Source organism: Orycteropus afer, unplaced genomic scaffold (assembly GCF_000298275.1).
Source record: "Orycteropus afer afer isolate SDZICR_OR568_19922 unplaced genomic scaffold, OryAfe1.0 scaffold00232, whole genome shotgun sequence".
In the NCBI taxonomy this organism is placed as follows: Eukaryota; Metazoa; Chordata; class Mammalia; order Tubulidentata; family Orycteropodidae; genus Orycteropus; species Orycteropus afer.
The window spans coordinates 2,404,348-2,429,809 of record NW_006921819.1 but is presented as its reverse complement, the minus strand read 5'-3'; the positions used below and the strand labels follow the sequence as shown (position 1 = coordinate 2,429,809).

Sequence of the window (25,462 nt, the reverse complement as noted above, 5' to 3'; positions counted from 1 at the left end):
CATATTGTATTGGACAAATTTGCAAAAGACTTCTTTAAAGCATTAAAGAGCAAAGATGTCCCTTTGAGGACTAAGGTGCACCTGACCCAAGCCATGGTATTTTCAGCTGCTTCATATGCATGTGAAAGCTGGACAGTAAATAAAGAAGAGTGAAGAAGAATTGATGAGTTTGAATTACGGTTTTGATGAAGAATATTTAATATACCGTGGGCTGCCAGAAGAATGAACAAATCTGTCTTGAAAGAAGTACAGCCAGAATGCCCCTTACAAGCAAGGGTGGTGAGACTTTATCTCATGTACTTTCAACATATAATCAGGAGGGACAAGTCACTGGACAATATATGGTTGGTAAAGTAGAGGGTCAGTGAGGAGGAGGAAGACCCTCAATGAGATGGACTGACACTGCAATAATGGGCTCAAACATAGCAACAATTGTGAGGATGACTGAGGCCTGGGAAGGGTAGGGTTCTGTTGGACATAGGGTCCCTATGAGTCATAACCAACTTGACGGCACCTAACAGCAATAACAACAACAGAAGTAATGTTTATTTCTTCCAAGTATCAAGAGCAGAGTCATTGGATCCACCTTGTCTAGTAGACCTTTCGGAGGAATTATTATTGCACACATTTTAAGATCTGATATTAAATTCACAAAGCAATTCCTTATATGTAAAACATTCTTCTAAAAGTACTTAAAAGTTCTAGAAAATAATTTATCTTGTTGTTGTTGTTGTTAAGTGCCGTCGAGTCATTTCCAACTCATAGCAACCCCATGCACAGCAGAACGAAACACCGCCCGATCCCGCACCAGCCCCACAATCCCCGCTATACTTGATCCCATCATCGCAGCCACCTTATCAATCCATCTCCTTGAAGGCCTCCCCCTCTTTCGTCGACCCTCCACCCTACCAAGCATGACATCCTTCTCCAGGGAATGGTCCCTTCTTACAACATGACCAAAATAGGTGAGATGAAGTCTGGCCATTCTTGCTTCCAAGGAGCATTCTGGCTGCACTTCCTCCAGGACAGATCTGTTAGTTCTTTTAGCAGTCCATGGTACTTTCAGCATTCTCTGCCAGCACCAGAACTCAAAAGCATCAACTCTTCTTCGGTCTTCCTTATTCATTGTCCAAATTTATCTTAAATGATATAAATATTCTACTTTATTATTTATTTTTATTAAGACTAAAATTTGCGAGACATCTGCTTTTTTGTAATAGTCTAACAAATAGGTTGAGTGGAGTTTAAATTCACATGTATACAAAATTAGAATAGCTATAAACAAATGGAATTTAGACTAGTGAGATTCCACACTGGTGGAATTTCCATTTTCTTATATGGAATCTGTGTATGACTTTTCAAAGTCAAGTCCTAGTATTTGTTTCTTCCATTTCAAATAAGAGTGCTTCTCCATAGCATAGAATCCATTCACCAAACATATCCTAGTGTGCAACAAGCACTTGATGCTATATTTTATGAGGGAGATGACCCGAGTAAGATTGGGCTTCTGCAAGAGGAGATTCCCAAGAAGACAAACAATTGGTATAAAACAATGTAGGCACAAATAGAGAAGTGCACAAATTGAGGACTGTACGGTTCTGTGGTGCACAAAGGAAGGAGTGAACGGATTTGCATCTTTGGCTTTAGGGTAGAATGTGAACGGAGAAAAATAGATAAAGAGCCAAAGCTCAGAGTATGAATCATAATATAAGCAAGGCAATAAAGTTATAGGTAAGGTTAAAGAAAATGCAAGGGGAACAAACTGAACTGACATATTGGCTATGGGCTCAGGTACAGCAAGGATTGTGAGGTGACACAGGACCAGGCAGTTTCGTTCTGTTGTACACAGGGTCACTATGAGTCAGAGCTGACTTGACAGCACCTAACAACAACAACAACAACATGGAGAAAGGCATGCAAAGTAGTATGATTTACAGTGTCCAGAATTTCTCTGAGAATCTAGTTCATCTCCAGGTCCAGTTGGAGCCCCAAAGTGAAAATCACTTATATAATGATTAGGTGATTAGCATATCATAATTTGTAAAGAATTATAAGTATTATAAGTCCCTGAGTCTGGAGTTTCAGTGAAAGATTTTACTAATGTTTGTTCCTTTACTATTTTGATCTTTTTCTTATTTGCTCAGGGTGGGACACAGCAGGGGAGAAATTGATAAATTTTCTTAGAAGCACAAGCCAAGTATACAGTGTTTGCTGGAGAACCAATACATCTGTTTGTCATAGCAAGCTGGCTGTTACTCTGCTTCTGAAATTGTGTTGTATGGATCCCACCACACAGCTCCCTCTCTGCAGCCCTTTCCTGCAGTCTGAGAAGTAGTCAGAGGTCACAGGCTCACAGCAGAGTGGAAAAATTCTTAAGGAAGGAATGTTTGCTCCTTTTCTTCTATGTGGCCATTTTAATATACAAAAAAAAAAAAACCCTTTGCTATTGAGTTGATTCCAACTCATAGCAACCCTATAGGACAGAGTAGAACTTGCCCAGTAGGTCTTCCAAGGAGATAATAAATAATAATTTTAATAAATAATAATTAAATCCTTATGGAATCAGACTGCCACATATTTCTACTGAAGAGCAGCTGGTGTGTTTGAACCTCCTTTGCATGTTTCTAACTGTGCCTTTTCATTAGCATATATTTATCATACAGGTTATCAACACCTGGCATAAAACTTCTATCATTAGAAGATGGTTACTTACTTACTTTAATATTCCTGCATACTCAAGGTAAAAAAGGAAAAACACTCACTGCCATTCAAGTTGATTCCGACTCATACCGACTCTCACTGGGTTTCCAAGGCTGTAAATCATTACTGAAGTAGATTGCCTCATCTTCCTTCTCCAGAACAGCTTGTGGATTTGAATTGCCAATCTTCTGGTTAGCAGTCAAATAAATGCCTTAGGCACTCTGCTAGTAGAGTTCCTAAATGTTAAGCATTTAGCAGAAATCATCTAAATGTTCAGAAAAGCGTACTTATCAGCAAACTGAGAATTAAAAGACCAGTTAAGTAATTTTTCCCCATCACATAGTCAGTATATTTTCTAGATGGTTGTTGTCCCTGCTCATTGAATCTTTCTGACTCAAAAGCCCATCCTCTTAACACTACTCTATATTGCCTCAAAAAATGAAAAAAGCAAAAGGAGTCACACAATTTTCATTAAAATAGTAAGCTCCAATCATGCATTAAAATATTGTGGCCTACAGAAGATTTCAAAGAGCAGCTCGAGTAGACAAAGCCAATTACTATAATGAAATGTGCAAAGACCTGGAGTCTGAAAACCAAAAAGGAAGAACATGCTCAGCATTTCTCAAACTGAAAGAACTGAAGAAAAAATTGAAGCCTCGAGTTGCAATATTGAGAGATTCTATGGGCAAAATATTGAATGATGCAGGAAACATCAAGAGAAGATGGCAGGAATACACAGAGTCACTGTACCAAAAAGAACTGATCGATCTTCATCCATTTCAAGAAGTGGCATATGATCTAGAACCAATGGTAATGAAGGAAGAAGTCAAAGCTGCAATGAAAGAACTGGCGAAGAACAAGGCTCTGGGAATTGATGGCATACCGATTGAGATATTTCATCAAACAGATGCCCCATTGGAGGCACTCACTCAGTTATGCCAAGAGATTTGGAGGACAGCTACCTGGCCAACTGACTGGAAGAGATCCATATTTGTGCCCATTCCAAAGAAAGGTGATCCCACAGAATGTAGAAATTATAGAACAATATCATTAATATCACATGCAAGTAAGATATTACTGAAGATAATTCAGAAACGTTTGCAGCAGTATATTGATAGAGAACTTCTAGAGGTTCAAGCCGGATTCAGAAGAGGACGTGGAACAAGGGATATCATAGCTGTTGTCAGATGGATCTTGGCTCAAGGCAAAGAATACCAGAAAGATGTTTACTTGTGTTTTATTGACTATGCAAAGGCATTTGATTGTGTGGATCATGACAAATTATGGATAACATTGAGAAGAATGGGAATCCCTGAGCACTTGATTTTACTCATGAGGAATCTGTACCTCGACCAGGAGGCTGTCGTTCGAACAGAACAAGGGGACACTACATGGTTTAAAATCAAGAAGGGAGTGCATCAGGGTTGTATTCTTTCTCCACACTTATTCAATCTATATGCTGAGCAAATAATCCGAGAAGCTGGACTATATGAAGAAAAACGTGGTATCAGGATTGGAGGAAGAATCATTAACAACCTGAGATATGCAGACGATACAACTTTGCTTGCTGAAAGTGAGGATGACTTAAGGCACCTACTGATGAAGGTTGAAGAATACAGTCTGCAGAATGGATTACATCTCAACATAAAGAAAACAAAAATCCTCACAACTGGACCAATGAGCAGCATCACAATAAATGGAGAGAAGATTGAGGTTGTCAAGGAATTCACGTTGCTTGGTTCTACAATCGATGCCAACGGAAGCAGCAGTCAGGACATTAGACGACGTGTAGCATTGGGGAAGTCAACTGCAAAGGAACTGTTTCAAGTGCTGAGGAGCAAGGATATCTCCTTGAGGACTAAAGTGCGCCTGACACAAGCCATGATATTTCCAATCGCCTGGTATGCATGTGAGAGCTGGACAATGAATAGGGAAGACCGAAGAAGAGTTGATGCTTTTGAGTTGTGGTGCTGGCGAAGAAAATGCTGAAAGTACCGTGGACTGCTAAAAGAACTAACAGATCTGTCCTGGAGGAAGTGCAGCCAGAATGCTCCTTGGAAGCAAGAATGGCCAGACTTCGTCTCACCTATTTTGGTCATGTTGTAAGAAGGGACCATTCCCTGGAGAAGGATGTCATGCTTGGTAAGGTGGAGGGTCGACGAAAGAGGGGGAGGCCTTCAGGGAGATGGATTGATACAGTGGCTGCGATGATGGGCTCGAGTATAGCATGGATTGTGGGGCTGGCGCGGGATCGGGCAGTGTTTCGTTCTGCTGTGCATGGGGTCGCTATGAGTCGGAAACGACTCGACGGCACTTAACAACAACAACAACAACATAGAAGTTTTATGCATGTAGGCTTTCATGAATGCTTAATGCAGAATTTTCTCAGATAATAAACAAACTTCTTGTGTAATAACTGAGAGCCCGATGTGTATTTTTCCTTCTTCCTTCTTTGCCATTCATTACCAGCTCAGGAGATGAGACATCCTCAGAGGCTATCAGGTCTTTAGGTCAAAGGGAAAAGGCAACATTAGATGAGAAGTTCTGCTTCTCTCCTATCCCCAAACTCACATCGATATCTTGTAGACTGTTAGAGATTTCCAGAAGACTGACTTTCAAAAAGCTTACCCCAATGTTATTCTTTGATCCCTTCAATGATCTGTCCTCACTATGCCTGCCTGTGCCCAACAATTGGGGACCCTTTGCTCTGTCTCATAAGTAGTAGCTACAGCCAGAGCCTCGTCTCTGTGTCATTCTATAAAGACTAGTTATAATTAGAAAATTTTTTCACTATTAAGAAGTCACAACAATATTAATGCAGACATTGAAACTGCACTCTGAAATGACCACACTTCCTCACTAAAAACTACTGAGCTGCTTGCATCATGGGAAGTATCTTCACACTTGTAAAATGCAACATAGTGCCTATGGCATTTGACTGCTAACCAGAAGGCTGGCAGTTCAAACCCACCAGCCACTCCTCGGAAGGAAGATGGGGCAATCTACTTCCATAGAAATACTGCCTCAGAAACCCAAGGAGGGAAGGGTCACTATGAGTCAAAATTAACTCAACAGCAGTGAGTTTTGGTTTTTGGCAAGGCTGAAGAGAACACATGGACCAGTAGCACTTGACTGGTTTTACATTTAATACCATTTCATATTGGAGTCCTGACAAAGTAGAAACAACGAATATGTGACCTAACATTTGATGTCTAGCTCTGGCTTATATGATAAGGTGTTGCAATTTCAATAGTGTTTAACTTTCCAGAAATGAAGAGAGTGAATTGATTAACTTAAGGAAATAGGAAAATGGTATATCAATATCATTTCATCTACCAACATTGAAACATCCTCAGAATGTTTTTTCTTCGTTAAATGGATCATTTGTTTCTGAAATCAACAGCCACTCCTCGGAAGGAAGATGGGGCAATCTACTTCCATAGTGATACTGCCTTGGAAATCCAAGGAGGGTTCTCTATGAGTTGGGTCTATATAACAACATAAATCAACTGTTTGACACCCTGTTGAGGAGAATTTCTTTTGAGTGATAACCTCTCTAAAAGTCTAAGGACAGTGTAGAATCATTACAATAGTTATCCAAAACAATAGGTGTGTTTACAAAAAATCAACAAGTTAAAAATAACCTTAGATTTTATCTGGTCCCACTAATCCCATTTCCTGGGAAGTAAATGAAATTCTAGAAAGGGTGAATAATTTACTTTGAGCCCACAATTATGCAGGTAGAGAAATAAAAATGTATTAATCAACATCCTGTCACTGTCAGGCTGAAATGTACCAATTGATTACAAATGGAGTAGATTATCAGTATTTCTCTCCTGTATGCAGTTTATTGTCCATAGATGTTATTTAAAACACTCATTTGAATCCAAATAAAACATTTTTAAAAAATGCAAAAGAAGATACATGCTTGATACTGCTCTTGTAAAATAAGCTATAATGTTGCAGGTTGTTGTCCCTGCTGGTTGAAGACTCCATCTCCTGTCTCTCCCTGTGGCCTGGCTCTCTCACTAGTCAGTGCAAACAGATACACTCATGCAGAATTTACAGTATACCTCAGAAGGGAACATGCTACAGACATCTTATTCCTGAAAGCTTTTAGCTTCCATTGCATAAATCTTTAAATGCTCAAGTAGGATGGGTCCATGCAAAGGTTGACTGAAAGCACACATTATGTAAGAATCAAAACAACTTATATAAAATGCAATTGATTCAATTCTTGTGGGATGGTTTGTTGCATTACTGAAAAAGCATGATGTAATTTACCTCAGGAGTCTATATGGTCTTCCCTTTCTGATCCTGCAATCTTATTCACTCTCAAATCAGTTGCCAAGCATAGGGTCCTTAGCCAAAGCACGCTCTCAGCACCATTCTGGAATGCACCTGGCACTAGGCCGTGACTGCAGCTGGTGAACAGGAATGCAATAGTGGATGTTATGTAGCATGATATGTGATCTCTGACATTCCTTATAATTCTTCTGTTCTCATCTCCTTTTTTTCCTTTCTATTTCAATTACTTTGAGCAGCATCAAGAAAAAATTACCAATCCACCAAAATGAGTAAGTCCCCCTTTGAAGTCATGAAATGCTTGCTCTACATGATGCCATTTCATGCTTCTACAACCTAAACTCTGACCATTTTCTCCCCTGGGAAAAATGTCAAGTTTAGGTGTTGATAGCTATCATTACTGGTTAACCAATAGAACCCAAATTAGAAAAGCTAACAAAAGCTGGGTTTACAGTTTGGTTTTAGAAAGTGCTTTGAAAAAAAGTAACAAGATGCTCACATCCCACATTGAAAGGCCTTTGTACCTGCACTGATTTTCAGTTTTGTGTACCCTCCTTTTATGTGTCCCTCACTTGAGTCCCCTGACACCCACTTCTCTTCTGACTCAGCAGTTCTCTGCCCACAGACTGGCTCATCCTGAAGGCAGCCTTCCTGACCTAGCCATGATGAACCTGACTGCCAGCCTGGAGAAGCAGGAAGGGAAGAGGGCAGAGGATTCTGGAGAGGAGACACCAGAGGACAGCTCTGAGAACATGGAGCAGGACAAACCTGGGAAAGATAGTGAGGAGTCTGAGGAAGATGACGATGAAGAGGAGGACTCGGAGGAGGAGGAAGAAACATCAGGTAAATGGCCCCCTGCCAGTGTGCTCAGGAAATGCTAGGTGCCAGACAGAGTGAATGAGACATGAACTGGGTCCAGAAGGATATACATATGACCAATCAGTTAAACAACCATATTTTCTTGTTTGTTTTTTTTTTTTTCATAGTTACTGTAGTGGTAGCAGTCTTGTTCCATTTGCTCCAATCATTTCCTTTTAAAAGAGAACAAATGGCTGGTTATTGATTGTTAATCTGACAGAGGGATCTTGCCACAGATTGACTGGGTTTGACATTTACCACTTTCTGACTGGGGATTTCAGAGAGGGAGCTCCCACCAGAAGCAGAAGCAGGAAGCCATGTGGAGTTCCTGGAAGTTCTAGACATGGCCTCACCAAACATATTCTCTAAGAAATTATTCTGAGGCTATTTCAGAAAACTAGTCATTTAGTGCATATTTCTAGTTCTGTTCTAGTGCTTAAGGACATGGGAGCTGGAGGAAAAACTAATACAGTTGGACAGTTACCACTTCAAGCAAACTTCGAGAGGTGTTTTGTTATAGTTCTCATTTAAGGGCACTCATTTTTGATTCTTTGGGCATTTCTTTCCTAATTTTCTTCCTAGACATGAAATGGTATATTAACATGGCATGATAAGAATGGGATATCCTCACTGATCAGAAATTGTTTATCTGACAGGTAGTATTGAAAGATAGAGAACTTAGAGAATTAGTATATTCTTTAATTCCCAGAAAATATGAGAAACCAGAGAGCATGGCCTTTGGAGGTGATAACTGGCCAAGTGCTGTCTTTGCTGATCCTCTTTACTTTATAAAAGTAGAAAATAAAGAAGTAGTGTGAGGAGGAAGATGTGTCTCAAAGGCAAGCTCTGCTGGGAACGTGGTCCCCTTCTTCTATTCACCTCAGAAGACCCTGGAGAGGCCCAGAAATGCCCTTTCCTTACCTGGTGAACATGTGTGAGACAAGTGAGGAAGACTAGAATTTTATTATACTGCTTTCACACAGGACTTGAGCTTTACTCACAGGATCTCACCAGAAGTTGAGTTACACCTTGTTATCCCAATCCCTCATCTGCACCTGTCCTCTAAACTTGTCCACTCTTTCCCCTTTATATTGTACTCATTTATTACCTAGATATTTGTATTGGCTATCATCTGAATTACTTAGTAAATAAGGATTTTCTGGATAATAGACACCTTTCTTAAACTTTTAGAACCAAGGACAGTAACTGTTATAACTTTGCAAATTATATAAAGCTACTCAAGAGGACACTTAGGTCTTGTAACCCCCATGTATCTGTGGGCTTTTGAATACAAATATGGTGACACACTGGTTCCACAAAGCAGTACTGTTGTGACTTTCACTCAAATTAAACAGTGCAGTCCTCCTCAACTGAAGCCTGACCCAGTCTCTACAGTATTGCTCCCTGGCACACTGTAGAAAGAATAAAGTGACTGATGTGGTTAAAAAGTGTAATTGGAATGCTGCTTCTCACACTTTGTGAGACTGGATCGTCAGAGGAGTGTGAAGTCATATCTGCTGGGGGTGCTCTGACTCACTCTCTGGAAAGACCAGAACTCTACCCACTTACCAGTTAAACTCTGATAAAGGAGACTCACCATTTACAAAAGCTCTGTTTTGGTAAGAAAAATGCCATTTAGAGGACTCTCCTACTTCCGTAGTGATACTGCCTCGGAAACCCAAGGAGGGGTCGATATGAGTCGGGCTGACTCGATGGCAAATAACAACAACAACAACAACATCTTAGTAACATTTCTGGGAAATAAGCAAAATATAGCTCAACCTTACAAATAAATAAGCCAAATGCTTAGTTATACTAATTGAATAAAAAGTAGATAAAAGTAACATTGTCCCTCAGACTTCCAGGTTACTATGTACAATAAACATTATAATAGAATTTTTAGATTAACTGTTTTAGGGTTTGTTTTTTTTTTCCTCTCTCTCTCTCTTGCTCTGTGTGTATGTATATATGTGTGTGTACATGGAAAGAGAGAGACAGAGACAGAGAGAAATGTATTTTAAGGAATTAATTCATGCTATTGTCATTGGCAAGTCTAAAATATGTAGGTCAGGCAACAGGCTGGAGACTTCTGCAATCTTGTTTCCCAAAAGCTATAGGTCAGGTAATGGGAAGTTCTAGCAAGATGTCTGTTTATAGTCTGGAAGCAGAACATACCCTAGGGAAACACATTATTGTTCTTAAGGCCTTCAACCAATTGGATGAGGCCCAACCACGTAATGGAGGATAATCTACGTTACTTAAGGCCAACTGATTTAATCACCTGTAACCACTTCATAACAGCATTTAGACTAGTATTTGGCCAAACAGCTGGACACCATAGGCTAGCCAAGTTGACATCCAATTAACCATTCTAACCCTTACTTCAGAGTTTGGTAAAACAATATGATTCTTAGTATTCAAAGAATTCATTCACTACTATTATTTTGCAGCTTAGGATGGTTATGAGTCAGAATCAACTCAACAGCAATGGGTTTAGTTTGGTTAGGGTTAGTTCCAATCTGAAAGTGTCAATATATACTTTAAATAATAAGAAAAAAAGAAGAAAAACACTTTTTTATGCTCAGTCTGGGTTTCCTATTTTGCAGATCTAAGGAACAAATGGCACCTGGTGATTGACCGCCTCACTGTGCTTTTCTTGAAGTTCCTGGAGTACTTTCACAAGCTGCAGGTGTTCATGTGGTGGATTTTGGAGCTGCACATCATCAAAATTGTCTCATCCTACATTATCTGGGTTACTGTGAAAGAGGCAAGTGCACATTTGTCTTATCATCAGACTGGATAGAACCACAGCAGGCTATTATTTTACTTTTCCAACCCAATGATTTTTTTAATGAAATGCCCAGTATTCTCAAAGGGGCTCTGAGACAGGCAAAGACACATCCACATGCAGAAAACCAAGGACAATTGCTCTGTGAAAAGCAGAGGAAGATAGCAAGGGCAAAAGAGGCTCGTGGCTTAGTTTCTGATTGGTTTGGTCATATTAGAAAGGTTGCCTATTTTCATCTAGGAACTCTGGTAGTGTAGTGCCTATGGCGTTTGACTGCAAACCAGAAGGCTGGCGGTTCAAACCCACCAGCCACTCCTTGGAAGGAAGGTTGGGCAATCTACTTCTGTATCAATACCTCCGACTCCATGGCAGTGAGTTTTTTTTTGTTTGTTTGTTTTGTATTTTCATCTAGTCCTCAGTCAGAGCCTATGACAGCAGCTGCTTTTCTGCACTCTATAACCAACTCTGTCTCCTTGAATTCTCTTTGAGGAAAACAGTAACATTCCAGTTTATGTCAAGGAATAAACTTAGGTTCCAAAATTTAATAGAATCTTTAATACAGCTCACCTTTTTTATTCCTGGATTTTTTGATACCAGATACAGTCTTTCAATATGGTAATTGCATTTCACTCAGCCAACAATTACTGAAATTTAACTCATTCCTTCCTTAAACCTGCTCCCCCCACCCTTTGTATTTCTTCACTCACTTTCTAGCACTATCATCTACTCAGGCTCTCAAGCAGGAAACCTGTAGGCTACTCCTTATACTTTCTCACATACCCCCACCCAGTACCCTTCAGTCAACCAACCCTTGCTCCTCTCCATCTCTCCTTCCACTTCCCTAATCAGGCCTCATCACTGCTCTCCTGGTCTATTGCAGCAGCTTGTAACTTGGTCTCCTTAGTTTCCCTTGTCTAACCCCATTAATGGATCCTCATTTTTCAATTATATTTATCTAAATAAAATATAAATATTACCTTACAATTTCCCAGTGTAAGCTGCTTCAGCAGCTCTCTATTTTCTTCAGAAGGAATCCCTGTGATATAGCAAGTTTCTTCAAAAGGGACCGCTGTGACATAACATAGTCCTGCAGAAGGGATTGCTGTGACATAGTATAGTTTTGATACAGTTTTGAAAATCACCTTTCTTGGTCTGGCACCATTCAGGCATCATCTCTTCCAGGAAATGTTTCCTGAGGCACTTGTTTGGGCCAAGGATACCTTCGGAGGGTACTCATAAGAACCTGTTCAAATCTACAGCTTGGTCATTGCTACATTATATTTTTATTATCTGGTTATATAGTTGTCTACCATACAAGACAATAGGTTCTCCAGCAAATAGATCATGATCCATGTACCTTAACTCCCACCACCTACAACAAGCTTGTACACATCTTAGGAGCTCAATCCAGCCTTTGTTGAACTGAGCTGAACTGAATACGTCAAGTCACCATGTTTTCTGCATGTTATTCCATACTATGTATTTTGTCCCCATTTCTAATTTTATGTTTTCAGGTGTCTCTGTTCAACTATGTATTTTTGATCTCTTGGGCTTTTGCTCTGCCATATGCCAAGCTGCGCCGTCTGGCTTCAAGTGTCTGCACTGTCTGGACATGTGTGATCATTGTCTGCAAAATGTTGTACCAGCTCCAAACCATTAAGCCTGAGAACTTTTCTGTTAACTGTTCCTTGGTGAGTGTCAAAGATATGGGAATCTTCCCAACTACCCTTAGGGAAGTAAGGCAGATATTTGAGGAGGCTGCATCCCCAAGCATGTTCTGTTCATCTTTTTAGTAACCTCACTCAGGCTAGATAATGTCTTGGCCCTGTGTGCTGGTCCCAAATCTCTTTCATGTCAAGATTCCCCCTTTGAAATAAATCTTTCCCTCCTTAGCCTTTGGTGTCCCTTTGCTCAAAGCTAAGGGAGAACATTCTGGACTGTATTTAATCTGTGTAGCCATTTTACTCCATTTTTTGTTTTTTCTTTTTAGCCAAATGAAAATCAGACAAACATAGAGCTCGACCAGTTGAACTCATCGATACTCTACAGCAGTCCCATCGACCCCACAGAGTGGGTTGGCCTGAGGAAGTCTTCCCCATTGCTTGTCTACCTGAGGGTAACTGCTTCATTGTGTTTAGATTGGGTCTTGGTACAGCTGTAGTTTGGAATCCTTTCCCTTGTGATTCCAAATATCTCATCGATATGTAACCTTATTTTCTTATGTAACATTTAGAATTATGTTCAGAACAAATGACTAAATATTAAAATCAATATTGCATTGTGATGAAAGAAATTGATCAGGTAGTTGGAGATTAGTTAAAGTATGACAAGTACATTCACTGGAACATTATATAACCATTAAAAGATTGAGGCAGATTGAGTTGTCAGACATTGAATGTAGTCCAAAGTAGATTATCAAATTAAAAAAAAAAAACTCGAAACACCACATAATATAATCTTTGCTAGGCACAGAGAAAAATAATGAGTAAAAAATACCAAATTGTCAGCAGTGATTACTTCTAAGAAGTGGATTTAGCATTAGAAGAAATTTTTGCTTTCTCAATTCAGTTATCTATATCATTATTAATAAAGAATGTGTATTAGTTTAGAAGCAATAAAATAAATGAACATATCTGAAAAATAAACGTTGATTGCAAATAATTATATCAAGCATAATGAAAGCAATATTCTTCAGATTTTTTTCACATTTTACTTTGATGAATCCTCTAAGTAGTCTAAATATTACGTTGACAATACACTTAAAGACAAAGTCTTTACACTTAGCACCTGGAGTCAAGTGGACTAAATATCCCATTTTCTTTGACTGTATAACTTTCTAATTTTTCCTCATATGCCATTTGTAATAATACCTTCCATAAAGGGATGTTCTAAGAATAAAATAAATTGATATTTGAAAAAGGTGATTAGATTATCTTGAACATAGTAAAAGTTCAATAAATGTTAAATAGTTTATTACTATTATTGCTATTGTTGTTGTTGTTATTTTATTATTATCATCACTGTCATCTTCATCCTTCTCAATTTGTTGCTCTTTCTAGGCAGATTTTGGAGGTATTCAGAAATTTCCTCTCTAGCTAATATCCCACTCCTCCAGCTAGTCTTATTCCCCATACTAATTTATACTTCTCTTTGCAAGCAAGGTTGAACCACCCTCATAAGGTAACTGGATGTGTAGTGTGTACTTCTTCAGGAATGGAAATGTACACCAGCAGTCTCTTGTCTTGAAATCATAGATCCTATTATCATGGAAATTAATCTTATTTGCATAATGAAGATTATTCTTGTTATAATAACAGGGAAAATGAACACTGAGCTTAGTACTGTATTTTATAGGGATGAAATTTTCTAAAACATTATCCTTTTAGTCATCAATAATGAAATAAGATGTTTTATTAGAGGGGTTGCTTAAAATTACCAAACCACAAAACATTAGGGTTTACACAACTGTGTTTGCTTTGTTTGTAGAATAATCTCCTGATGCTCGCCATTCTGGCCTTTGAAGTTACAATTTACCGACATCAAGAATACTACAGAAGTAGAAACAACCTTACAGCCCCAGTGTCTAAAACCATCTTTCATGACATTACAAGACTACACTTAGATGATGGACTTATTAATTGTGCCAAATATTTCATAAATTACTTCTTCTACAAATTTGGCTTAGAGGTGAGTTTCCTTGCTAGTGTGTTGTATTTATTCTTTTCTGTGAAAATTCAAATAACTACTTTTGGTCAATTGGCCTCTATAGCTCATTCCACATTCTTAGGCCATTTTGACTGTTACTTCAGGATGGACAGAAGCCATTTCTACTGTTGGGTTAACCTGGCCATATTTTCCAAGACCAAGTCCCAATACCCCCGTAAACTTGGCTTCTCTAGGTCTGTATTACCATAGAAATTCATGAACAAAGGTTATCATGTTGAGTAGTTTCTCATTAAGAATAATATGTTATTAATATTCTTTCAGTTTTATAAATTCTGAAAGTGCTATTTCTATACAAAAGGAACTGTTTTAACATAAAATGGTTGAGGTAATGCCTGTTCCTTAATAGAATGAATTTGGAATAGTTACATTCTATCAAGAGATAATAGGTATAGTGTTCTCCACTCTTTAAAGGTTATTATTAACAGTTATATGATGAATTTTTCCTTTGAAAGTAGGTTGTACAGCCGAAGTTTCTGTCTTCAAATTACAAGACATCAAAAAGAGGCAAGGAATTGGGAAAATGTATAGACCTACTCTCAGAAGGGAGCTCTGGTAGCATAGTGCCTAAGGCACTTGACTGCTAACCAGAGGCTGGTGGCTCAAACCAGCCACTCCTCAGAAGGAAGATGGGGCAACCTACTTCCGTAGTGATACTGCCTCAGAAACCCAAGGAGGGGTCGCTGTGAGTCAGGTCCAACTTGATGGCCCATAACAACAATAGCAATACCCTCAAAAGGCAGGGCTTCTGCCACCTACACAGGGACTGACATTGGCACCACTCCCCTTCCCTATAAATCCAATCTTTTGCCTCTTTTCATCCTTACACAGACTTGTTTCCTAATGTCAGTTAATGTAATCGGTCAGCGAATGGATTTCTACGCCATGGTCCATGCCTGCTGGCTGATCGCTGTCTTGTATCGACGCAGAAGAAAAGCCATTGCCGAGATCTGGCCCAAGTACTGTTGCTTTCTGGCATGCATCATCACATTCCAGTACTTCATCTGTATCGGCATCCCACCTGCTCCCTGCAGAGGTGACCTTGCCTTCCCCAGGATCTGTGTGCTTCCATAATAAGCCATTACAAAATGGACAGTGGGAAAAAAAGAAAAGAAAAACAGCATTGATTCATTGTCCTTATTTCCCTCCCTGCAGATTACCCATGGCGATTCAAGGGTGCCAGCTTCAATAACAACATCATCAAGTGGCTCTACTTCCCTGACTTCATTGTGCGGCCCAACCCTGTGTTTCTCGTCTGTAAGTGTTTCAGCCACAGGACCATGAAGTATTTGGTCTTTGGTTTTGTATTTGCTAATTATTCTTCACATGTTAGGCATTAGTCCTTAGCTTCCTCCATTGGAACTTTGTACTCATGTAAAGACTTGTCTTTATGCATTAATACCAGTAGTTGTTAATGGCTTCTACTTACCACATTGCATTTGATAAATTAATAAATAAACATTGTGAATACCTTATTTTCCCTTTCATAATATTATCTCCACAAATACATACACCCTTTAGAAGATAAACTGGATGGGGGTGTCTTAAGTTTTGTTAGCCAGTTGTTTCTGGCTGCTGTTATGGACAGACCAAGCCTAGAGGCATGACTGTGGTACCTGGGAAGATGCTACCCAAATTTCAGAACCCCTGGAGCTGGGCTGCAACTGCTAACCCTTTCAAGAGCAAGGCTGGCAAACTGAAAGCTTGGTTCAGCCCCACCTGAGATGACAGAGTGTTAGATACTATGGAAAACTGAGGAGTGAGGGTCTTTCCCCAGTGCCTTCAGATTTTTAATTGAAAAGCCACAAAACATTGATACTGTGGTGATGAAATTTAAGGCTTGGTATTTCCGGAACCAAACTAATATATTCTGGCACTGTGTTCTGAGCAGTTAGCCCTCAGGACTGTTCTGTGGGACTTCTCTCCTCTACCCTCACAACCAGGCCCAATCCTTTCCCAGTCCCATAAGCCTTCAGTGAGGTCTATGGTTCTAGGAGCAGTCTCAATTACAAATGCAGAGAGGGATGGAAAGAAGGAAAAAAACAGAAGAGTCTGCATCTACTCTACGTAAAAAAATAAATAAATAGATGGGAAAAAAATGCTCAAATGGCCTCCTCAAAACTTTGATACCACAAAAATGTAAATAAATATTATTATATAAGTCATAAAGACTAGTAATGGTACCTAATACTTTCACTCATCAATGTGCAAACCAAAATCCAGAGGTTCACCCAGTGAGAGCTCTTTTTCTGCGCCCACCTACAGAAGAAGCGATTGGCCATTAAATCAGAACCCAGGGTGAGCTTTACAAAGAAATTTAGTGGAGCAGCTCACTTAGGAGTTGGGGAGAAGCTCATATAGTGTGATGACTCTTACATTAGGTAAACCCCTTTTTAGAAGAATGGGTTGTAATTAATTATCTTATCTTTGATTTGCCAGATGACTTCATGCTGCTTCTGTGTGCCTCCCTACAACGGCAGATTTTTGAAGATGAAAATAAGGCTGCGGTACGCATCATGGCAGGCGACAATGTGGAGATTTGCATGAACCTCGATGCAGCCTCATTTAGCCAACATAACCCAGTACCAGACTTCATTCACTGCAGGTAATCAATAGCTTTACATTTCTCAGGAGCAATTTGGCTACGTGCATTTCACTTAGATTACACCTCCATGTACAATTCCCTCTCTGCTATACTTGATGCCCTAGTTTTATAGTACTGCCAGAACAAAAAATACCACAAGTGAGGGCTTTTAAGAACAGATGTTTATTTTCTCATAGTTCTGGAGGCTGAAAATAAAAATCAGGGTCTCAGCCATGTTGATTCATTCCTTCTGTGGCCTTTCTTAGTGTTTGTGACTGCCAGAAATCCTTGGCATTCCTTTAGTGCTTGTAGTTGTATCTGTGGTATCTTTCTCTATGTGATGTCTGTGTCTTTCCTGCTTTTTTTGTAAGACATCACTCGGAAGTGATTAGGTTTAGGACCCACCTTACTCTGGTATAACATCATTAACATGACAAAAGAAATCCTGTTTCTTAACAAGGTCATATTTATTGGTACAGGGCTTAGGACATCCACATTTCTTTTTGGGTAACACAATTCAATCCATAACACTTGGGAAATAGGTCAGCTGAAGTGTACACACTAAAGTGATAGGTATGGGAGAATATGAGTCCATAGCCTATAAGCTAAGCTGTGAAGTTATAGGCCAGGTTCTGCTTTTGTCAGTATTCACCAGCCTTTTCTTGCCTTAGTTTTCCTCTTCTTGGTACAGAAAAGTAACTTATGCCAGTGGCACCAGTTCCTCCATTTTTCCCTAGTAGAGGCTCCCCAACCTGAGCACTCAGGGGTTCTGAGCAGGAGGTTGGTGCCCTCAGCCACACCTTCAGCTAGGGCCCTCAGTGCCATGCTTTCATGGATATTCCCAGGCTCCATTGATGGTGCCTTTCTATCTGCCCTGCCCCTTCCAGTCTTTGTAGCCTGATCATCCCCTCCACAGAGCTTGTGTTTACGCCAGACTACATGTCTTCCTATATATTTCTTTTCTATGTCCACTTCTTGGAGGGCATGTCCTTATTCATCCTTCAGTGCCTTGAATAATCAACTCAGCCACTAGCTTTAGGAGTCTAACAAAGCTGGTTTGATATTTTTGTCCACCTTTACTAGCTGTGTGACTTCAAACTAATCAATCTCTGTGACCCTCACTTATAGTTATCTATACTATAGTGTTCTGGTAGTGTAGTGCCTAAGGCACTTGACTGCTAACCAGAAGGCTGGAGGTTCAAACCCACCAGCCACTCCTCAGAAGGAAGATGGGGCAATCTACTTCCGTAGTGATAGTGCCTCGGAAACCCAAGGAGGGGTCCCTATGAATCAGATCTGACTCTACGGCACATAACAACAACAACAACATACTATAGTGCTATTGTGGGGATCAAATGAGATACCCCATGTACAGTCATGGCACATGAGTGCTCAGTCCATGGTGGATATTATCAGGATGCAAGCCAGAACTGACTCCCCATTGAACGGAGCTCTCCAGCTCTGGATCTCCCAGAATATCTTATCTACATGGCACTCATCACATCCTACCTCAGATTGATACTTTAAGAATCTGTCTTATTCCCTTTCTAAGGTAGGAGTGTCTTAGGGTAAGGTCTACTTTTAACATATATTTGTCCCATTCTTACCTTATGAATAGTGTTTGGCCTACAGTGCATATAACACTATTGGTGCCAGCTCTGTCCCAAACGTTTGACATGCAAGAAGCTATGTTACCCTAATAACTACCCTATAAAGAGATAAGGAACCCTGGTGGTATAGTGGTTAAGGCACTTGGCTGCTAACCAAAAGGTCATGTTGCTCAATGGAAGGAAGATGGAGCAGCCTGCTTCTGTAAAGATTTATAGCCTTGGAAACCCAAATGACTCAGTGGCAGTGAGTTTAGAGTTTAAGGAGGTAATATCGTTACCATCACCTTGTAGTTGAGAACACTGAGATATACACAAAAGCAGAATAAAGATTTGAATGCAATCAGTCTATCTCCAAAATTGGTACTAAAACACTTACCCTCCTGCCTTCCCATGGCATAAAAGACATTAAGAGTAAATTTGCTTTAAAATGATATGCTACAAAGAATTTTTGTTCTTTATGAACAAAGTACCCTATTAAACACTAATATGGGGTAGAGCTTCCACATTTATCTCTTTTCTGTGATGCTGCTCTACAGTGTGTTAATGAAAGCCTAAATATTGACTCATTGTGTGTCACTGATTTTTACAACTGTATCTTTTTTTATTTTAAAAGTTAAATTATTTCAAATTTTTAGATCTATTTCTCAACCAGGACTGAGTAATCAGTAAAATCTCATGATAGTGGACTAGAAGGTAGTGGCCAGGCTTGCCAGTTAAAGCACACCCATGCCCACTTTCTCACCCCCATAGGGGTTGGCTTCTCCAGAGCCTGGCTCTCTGGCAAGTAGCTAGAGACAGCATCATTGAGTGGCCTCTAGATAACCCCAACGCAGGCCATCAGGGCTCCCTAAATGCATCAGGGTCTGTTTTGGTTACCTAGTGCCACTCTAACAGAAGATATACCACAAATGGGATGGCTTTAACAAACAAGAGTTTATTCTCTTACAGTTTGGAGGCTTTAAGTTTGAGTTCAAAGTACCAGTCTCTAGGGCCTAGGTTAAAGCCCCTCAACCTTGGGCTTCAGCTCTGCCTCCTGCTCCTGGCCCACTGAAGCTAAAAGCTTTTCTTCACGCACACAGCTGCTGGCTGCTGAGGCTGACAAACCCAATGTCGACAAATAAAAAGGCACAGTCCCAATGTTACCAAACAACATGGTAAGCCACTAATTCAAGTCCAGGAGAAGTCCCAGGATTGGCAGGCCACGGCAGGCTGCTGAACAACGACTTGGCTACATGCAGGGTTCAAGCGTGCCAAAAAGCTGGAGGCCTTCCTCAAAGCTGCATCTTATATACTGGAAGGAGACCACATCCCTATAGCAGCTACTAATCTGTGCCTGTAGATTCCACCGTGGAATTGACTGACAGTCTCACCATGAGGAATAACTACATCCAGCTGCCCAGCCACTCAGCCAGGCCCAGCCAAGTTGACAACAACCTTAACTACCACAGAATCCCTCAAGCTTCTCTTCAGGGCATGGTGTGTTAGTGTTTTTCATGTTATTCTTACAAGCTTACTTGAACACTATCTGAACGTGACTCAGGTTAAATGCTAGATGGGTTGGGGCAGAGTATCCTAGGTAAACATGGAAGCTCTACCTTAACAACAATAAGCAAGAAATCTAATGAGAAGTGTGTACTCAGCTACTCTGGACATATTCACACATACATTCACACTCATGCCCACTCATAGATACATGCTCACACTCACACATACACTCATTCACATTCACACTCACTCTCACACTCACACACACACACAAAGACTCTCATACATACTCACCCAGAATGCTAGCAGCCAGGATTCTACTTTATCCAAATCACACATATTGAAGAAGGCCCTGTGGGCATTCTGTATTGCAGCTCTATTTGTCATTTAGTTACCAGTGGTGATCCTAGATACTGAGAAACACTGACATTTTATTCACTATTCTATGTTTATGAAATCAAGCAAGAACAATAATACATTTTAGAAAAAAAATCATAAAAGTGTTTAGGATGATTAAGTACTTTCCTGTTCAAAAAAAAGAGAACTTCAAAAGTTAGTGAAAAATGTACTTTTAAGGCACAAATATGCAAGGCATTTGACAATGTGGACCATAACAAATTATGGATAACATAGTGAAGAATGGGAATTCCGGAACACTTAATTGTGCTCATGAGGAACCTGTACATAGACCAAGAGGCAATCATTCAAACTAAGCGAGGAGATACTGCATGGTTTAAAATCAGGAACAGTGTGGGTCAGGATGTGTTGTTCTACCACATTTATTCAATCTGTATGCTGAGCAAACAATCCAAGAAGCTGAGCTATATGAGAAAGAAAGTGGAATCAGGATTGAAGGAATAATCACTAATAACCTGAGATATGCAAATGACACAACCTTGTTTGCGGAAAGTGAAGAGGACCGGACACATTTACTGATGAAGATCAAAGACCACAGCCTTCCATATAGATTACTGCTCAATATAAAGAAAACAAAATACTTCACAACTGGACCAATAAACAACATCAGAATAAATGTAAAAAAGATTGAAGTTGTGAAGAATTTCATTTTACTTGAATCCTCAATCAATGTCCATGAAAGCAGCAATCAAAAAGTCAAACAATAGATTTCACTGGGCAAATCTGCTGCAAAAGACCTCTTTATAGTGTTAAAGAGCAAAGATGTCACTTTGAAGACTAAGGTGTGCCTGACCCAAGCTGTGGTATTTCTAGTAGCCTCGTATGCATGTGAAAACTAGACAATGAATGAGGAAGACTGCAAAGAACTGATGTAGTGATGTTGGCAAGAAGAATATTGAAAATAACATGGACTGCCAAAAGAATGAATAAATCTGCCTTGGAAGAAGTGCAGCTGTAATACTCTTTAAAAGCAAGAATGACCACACTTTGTCTCTTCATTTTGGTCATGTCAGAAGGGACCAGTCCCTGGAAAAGAATATTATGCTTGGTAAAGTAGAGGGTCAGCACAAAAGAGGAAAACCTTTAACAAGATGGATTGACACAGTACTGCAATGACGGGCTCAAGCACAGCAATGATTGTGAGGACAGTGCAGGACCAGGCAGTGTTAATGCTATTGTATGTGAGGTTGCTATGGGTTGGAACCAACTTAACAGCACCTAACCCACACACAAGACACAACTCACTCCCTAACTGTGCTGCAGGGGCAGATTACCACCTAGTAAGCAAGGTAAGCAGGGACTTACCTATGCTTATTACTAATGTGTAATGAACAGTTTCACATATTTCTCACCACATCTCTGTCAAGGATTATAAGTTTGAAGAGTCTTTGATTTTTTAGGAAGGTACTGTGGGTTGTGAGAGAAAAAAATGCCAGACATACTTAGAAGCAGAATCTTTGATGTGGTGAAAAACAAATGTGAAATTGTTCATTGCAGATTAGTAAGTAAGCACAATTAAGCCCTTGCTTACCTTGCTTAGGAACTCTGGTGGTATAGTGCTTAAGGCATTTGGCTGCTAATCAAAAGGTCAGCAGTCCAAACCCACCAGCCACTCCGCAGAAGAAAGGTAAGGCAGTCTGCTTCCATAAAGATTTACAGACTTGGAAATCCAATGGGAGTCACTATGAATTGGAATCAACTTGATAGCAGTGAGTTTGATTTTTTTGATTTTATGTTGCTTATTGGGTAATCCAACACTGGTATGCTAGTATATTGTATCTTTTACTAAAATGTTACCTGTTAACACAAAATGACTACCCATGGATCAAAGAACTAACTCAAAATTTGTTCTCCCATACTTCTTCCCAAACCTTGGGAGAAAAACAAACAAAACCAAAAAATACAGAAGCTCTAATTAAGAAAATATGGAGAGGATGTGGACCTGTGTATATAGTAACTTTGATCTGTTGTCAGTGATTCGCTATGGGAAAACTCCCAGACATCCAGCCACAGGACTGCTGAGACATAAATACTTCCTCATTGACCATCAGGAAAGTCATAACCTCGGTGGTAAAAATCCAAAACCAAGAGTGCTGGAAGTAGCCTAGAGGCCCCCCACCCACCCATACTTTGTCAGGATTGCTTTCCACTTGCAAAAAGAGATTTTCATCTCCAATAAAACCTTTGTATGTTATACGGATTTGTTTTAATCTATTAATTTCTACCTCATTGAAAGAAATCCATTCTTAACAGATATCCTGCTAATCAAAATTTCTTTTGCCATACTATTAATTCGTATTTACCGTAGGAAAAAAAAATAGGGGCAGTGGTAGTTCAGTGTTGGAATCTTGTCTTCCACGCAGGAGAGCCACGTTTGATTCCTTCCTAGCAAAGCACCTCAAGTGCAACCATCACCCATCTGTCAGTGGAGAGGTTTGTGTGTTGCTCTGATGCTGAACAGGTGTTAGTGGAGCTTCAAGACAGACTAGGAAGACAGGCCTGGTGATTTAGTTCTGAAAATTAGTAAATGAAAATCATGTGGATCACAAGGGTCCAATCGCGTTGTGCTGGAGTCGGCTACTGGCTTAGTGCCAGCTAACAGCAACTTAGAATGACAAAGAGGAATTTTGAGTGCTTAAGTGGTAAACATATGTTTCTGTTTGTGAGAAATTTGGCCAAAACAAAGTGATGATAAACACACAGTGTTTTAATTTTTGTCTCATCATTTATTACTTAATAGTTGAGGATTCTATATGTACCAAGCAACACTGAATGAGCAATGAATGCAGAGCTTGGAGTATGACTTGCAAAGTGTGTTCATATGTAGTCACAGGTGGAATGGGCTTTTTTTCCTGATTAAAGTGGAATCTCCTAATTTTCTTTGTGTTATTTTTATTGTTACTGTCCTTTCACTGGTTTTGTTTTCAGGTCTTACTTAGACATGTCCAAAGTAATCATCTTCAGCTACCTCTTCTGGTTCGTCCTCACTATCATCTTCATTACGGGAACGACCAGAATCAGCATATTTTGTATGGGTTACTTGGTGGCCTGTTTTTACTTCCTGCTTTTTGGGGGCGATTTGCTGCTGAAACCTATCAAGAGCATCCTGCGCTATTGGGACTGGCTGATTGCTTACAACGTTTTTGTGATCACCATGAAAAATATACTATCGGTAAGTAGCTCCTTCTGTATAACACATTGTGGTTTCTATGTTGGTGTAAACAATCCATCAGTGGTTATTAAAAGCCCATCACAGTGCTCTCTTAAAAGCCCCAAGTAAGATGCTGCAAATTCAGAATTCAAAATAACCATTTTACTCTTCTCTGCTTTGCCACATTAAGCAGAATCCTCTTTGCTCATTTCCACCACCTCAAGGTCACATGACAAGAGGATATGAATTCATAGGAATAAATTCTAAAATGTATTTTGTTCATTAAAATCCTATCCCTGCTAAGGAATAATCTGTCATCATTTATACTGTGTGCTGTGAAGTAGCCCTTTTATGGCTCCATTAGAGTCGTTGAGTCTCTTCAAAAGTTAACGTCATGTTGGATAAAAACAAATCTCTTAACCTAGAAAAAAATGTAGAAGGATAAAGTAAAGTGAACATAGTTCTCCATAACACTGCAGAGTGGGGAAAGAGGTGGATTAGACTGTTAAATTCAAGAATGTTTTATGTACTTATAAGATGTGAGCAGACCTGGGGAAACTGTAGCTTCTTACCACAGACTTCCACATTAGGGCACAGCTAATATTATACAGGAGTCTCTAGGTGGTTCAAATGGTTGTCACGTTTGGCTGCTAACCAGAATGTTGGAGGTTTGAGTCAACCCAGAGGTACCTATAAAGCAAGGCGACCCTGGGTAGAGGGATGCTGAGTCCTGAGTAACCAGGGAAGAGAATCTGTCAATCTGCTTTCAAAAAATAACCCATTGAATACTCTGTGGAGCACAATTCTATTCTGACACAGATAGGGTCTTCATGAGTTGGAGTTGATTTGATGGCAACTGGTTTTATGGTGAAAGGGATATAAGGCTGGGCAAAACACGCAAACATTTCCCTAACTTAGCAGATAACTCAAACTGCCTACTTGCAAATCTAGAGTCACGTAAAGTCTTTTAGGCCAGAAGGACATCATTTAAGTTACTTACTGCTTCAGGAAATTAAACAGCCTGCCATGAGCTGAAAGAGTTAATACCTCTCTAGCTGGCCCTAATTTACAGTTAATCCCTGTTCCTTCTACTCCCAGACTACAATTGATAGTGCACTAAAGGAACAGTGATGTAATGATTTCCTGCTTCTCCCCTTGCTAGCTACTCAAGGATGAGCTCACCAGGAAATTTAACTGTGAAAGCTATTTTTCTTTTTTCTTTTTTTGGCACACGCATTACTGTGGTTAAAGGTATGGAAAGCACCAAGTCTATGTAGTCATGAATATATATTTGAATATTTCATTATGTTTTCAACCCACTGAAATGTTAATTTTCTAGTTAATAGTAAAAGTAACTTTTATTAAGCACTTTTATTTACCCCATCAATTTTATTTATTTACTTTTGGGGTAGTATTGAGAGTCTTTAGAGATGGTATGAGACAGGGCAAATGACTGCCAGCTCATTCTAAAGCCAGTTTGATGTTAAGTTACCTACTGCTTGAAGCTGATCTTTTCAACCACTCCTGGGAAATGTATGAATACAAAGTCTACTCATTGATTCACTAATTCAGTAAACTTTTACTGCAGACGTATTCTTTGTAAATCACTGTTCTATGTCTAGCAGAACTATAGATAAATAGACAAACAAAACAAACTCACTGCGGTCAAGTCGTTTCTGACTCATAACAACCCCTCCTTGGGTTTCTGAGGTGGTATCTCTAAGGAAATAGATTGTCCAACCTTCCAAGGAGTAGCTGGTGGATTTGAACTGCCAGCCTTCTGATTAGCAGTCAAATGCCTTAGGCACTGTTCTAGTTACCTAGTGCCACTCTGACAGGAA

The 25,462-nt window shown here is 39.7% G+C and overlaps 1 protein-coding gene across 1 annotated transcript in view; it reads left to right on the top strand.

Moving 5' to 3' along the window:
• Positions 1-25,462, top strand: part of PIEZO2 (piezo type mechanosensitive ion channel component 2) — a 778,516-nt gene that overhangs the window by 621,900 nt on the left and 131,154 nt on the right. The window contains exons 19-28 of the mRNA XM_042782059.1: positions 7,245-7,277; positions 7,631-7,848; positions 10,470-10,630; positions 12,166-12,342; positions 12,642-12,767; positions 14,138-14,338; positions 15,206-15,410; positions 15,530-15,631; positions 16,814-16,979; positions 23,399-23,642. Coding sequence (XP_042637993.1) covers positions 7,245-7,277; positions 7,631-7,848; positions 10,470-10,630; positions 12,166-12,342; positions 12,642-12,767; positions 14,138-14,338; positions 15,206-15,410; positions 15,530-15,631; positions 16,814-16,979; positions 23,399-23,642 — 1,633 coding nt within the window. The remainder of the gene's footprint in view (positions 1-7,244; positions 7,278-7,630; positions 7,849-10,469; positions 10,631-12,165; positions 12,343-12,641; positions 12,768-14,137; positions 14,339-15,205; positions 15,411-15,529; positions 15,632-16,813; positions 16,980-23,398; positions 23,643-25,462) is intronic.